The 1,670-nt window shown below is 44.1% G+C and overlaps 1 protein-coding gene across 1 annotated transcript; it reads right to left on the minus strand.

Moving 5' to 3' along the window:
- Positions 1-575: 575 nt before the first annotated feature.
- LOC139133698 (uncharacterized) lies at positions 576-920 on the minus strand. The gene has a single exon (XM_070700460.1). It carries the CDS (start codon positions 918-920, stop codon positions 576-578), a length of 345 nt encoding a protein of 114 aa, XP_070556561.1.
- Positions 921-1,670: the final 750 nt, after the last annotated feature.

Genomic DNA, 1,670 nt, shown 5'->3' on the forward strand with positions numbered 1-1,670 from the left:
CACTGTCCATGTGATACATGACGTTGTCGATGTTCAGGCCGATTTCTGATGTGATCTTCTGTGCAAGTTCTGTCGCTAGGACGGCTGCACACAGTTCTAGGCAAGGTATGGAGACTGCATGAGTCAGATTTACCTTTGCTTTGCCAAGTATGAATGAAACGTTGACGTTGTCTTCATGGTTGATAAACCACAAGTACACTACAGCACCTATGGCTTAATTACTAGTGTCAGAGAAAATGTGACACTCAGTTTTCTTTATGGGTCCAAAGGTGGTGGAGTGTAGCATCGCTGTGGCTGTATCTTTGTGATGTAGTTGAGGTTGTTGCACCAGCATGTCCATCTGGGCAAGTATTTCTTCGGTAATGTTTCATCCCATCGAAGGTTTGATGAGTTGCGTCCTTTAGTTTCTGTCATGAGGCCTCGTAGTATTAGTTTTCTTCTATGGAAACCGGTGAGAGTATACAGAGTGGATCGTATATTGAGTTGACGATTGCCAGTACTCCCAGCCGTGAGAACGGCTTCTCCTTCAAGTCTACTTCGAATGTGAATGCGTCTACCTCTAGAGACCACTTGACCTATAATGATCTCTGTGTTGGTAAGGTGTCTTGGTTGAAATCCAAACTCTGTAGATCTTTGGTTCGTACTTTGTTTGAAAGTGCTGTCATGACTTCTTCGTCATTAGAAACGATCTTGTGAAAGTTGATGTTTCTGGTTGCCAGTAAGTCTCTTGTTCTATTGACCAGACTGATAGCTTTCTTCGCATCTGCTGCTGAGGTTAGTCCGTCGTAGACGTAAAAGTTCTTGTCGATGAACTCTTTCACGTCTTCTCCGTATGTAGATGTGCCGTCTTCAGCAATCTTTCTCAGTCCGAAGGTAGCAATGGCTGGTGAGGAGACATTGCCAAACAGGTGTACGTTCATTCTGTACTGAATTACGTGTTTCATGGGGTCATTGAATTTGAACCAAAAGAAGCACAGATAGTCTCTGTGTTCTTTATTGATGTGGAAGCTGTGGAACATTTGTTATACGTCACCCATTACTGCTGTCTACTCGCGTCGGAATCTTAGCAGGATACCAAGGAGGCTGTTCATTTGGTCAGGTCCTTGAAGCAATGCGTCGTTCAAGGAGACGCCGTTGTACTTGGCACTGGAGTTGAATACTACTCTTATCTGCTGTTTCTTGGGATGGTAGACGCCGAAGTGTGGTAAGTACCATGCGTTGTCGGCATCTATTTTGTCTTCTGGAATGGGACTTGTGTGATTGCGTTCCATTATTTTCTTCATAAACTGAAAGTATTCTTCCATCATTTGTGGTTTATGCTGAAGCTGATTCTGTAGATTCTAGAATCGGTTCAGAGCTGATTGTAGGCTGTTCGGTAATTTCTTCGGATCTTGCCTGAAGGGGAGAGGAAGTTCTAGATTGCCTTCCTCATTTACATGGACTTCTCGTTGCATGATGTCCAGGAATTGCTTATCTTCAATGGAGGGTGCCTTTTGTTCGTCGTAAGGTGTCCGCTTGAAGACTGTGGTGCCGAAATTGATGGGTTTCGGGTTTATTATGTCTTTGATGTGGATGTGATGATTACATTCAAGAGCTGATTCATCGTAGCCGTTGAGGGTTGCAGTAGTACGGTGTACTGAAGTGCGGATTACACCTCTTGCTGTCTCTAG

This window comes from Ptychodera flava, chromosome 5, assembly GCF_041260155.1.
Source record: "Ptychodera flava strain L36383 chromosome 5, AS_Pfla_20210202, whole genome shotgun sequence".
Taxonomy (NCBI): Eukaryota; Metazoa; Hemichordata; class Enteropneusta; family Ptychoderidae; genus Ptychodera; species Ptychodera flava.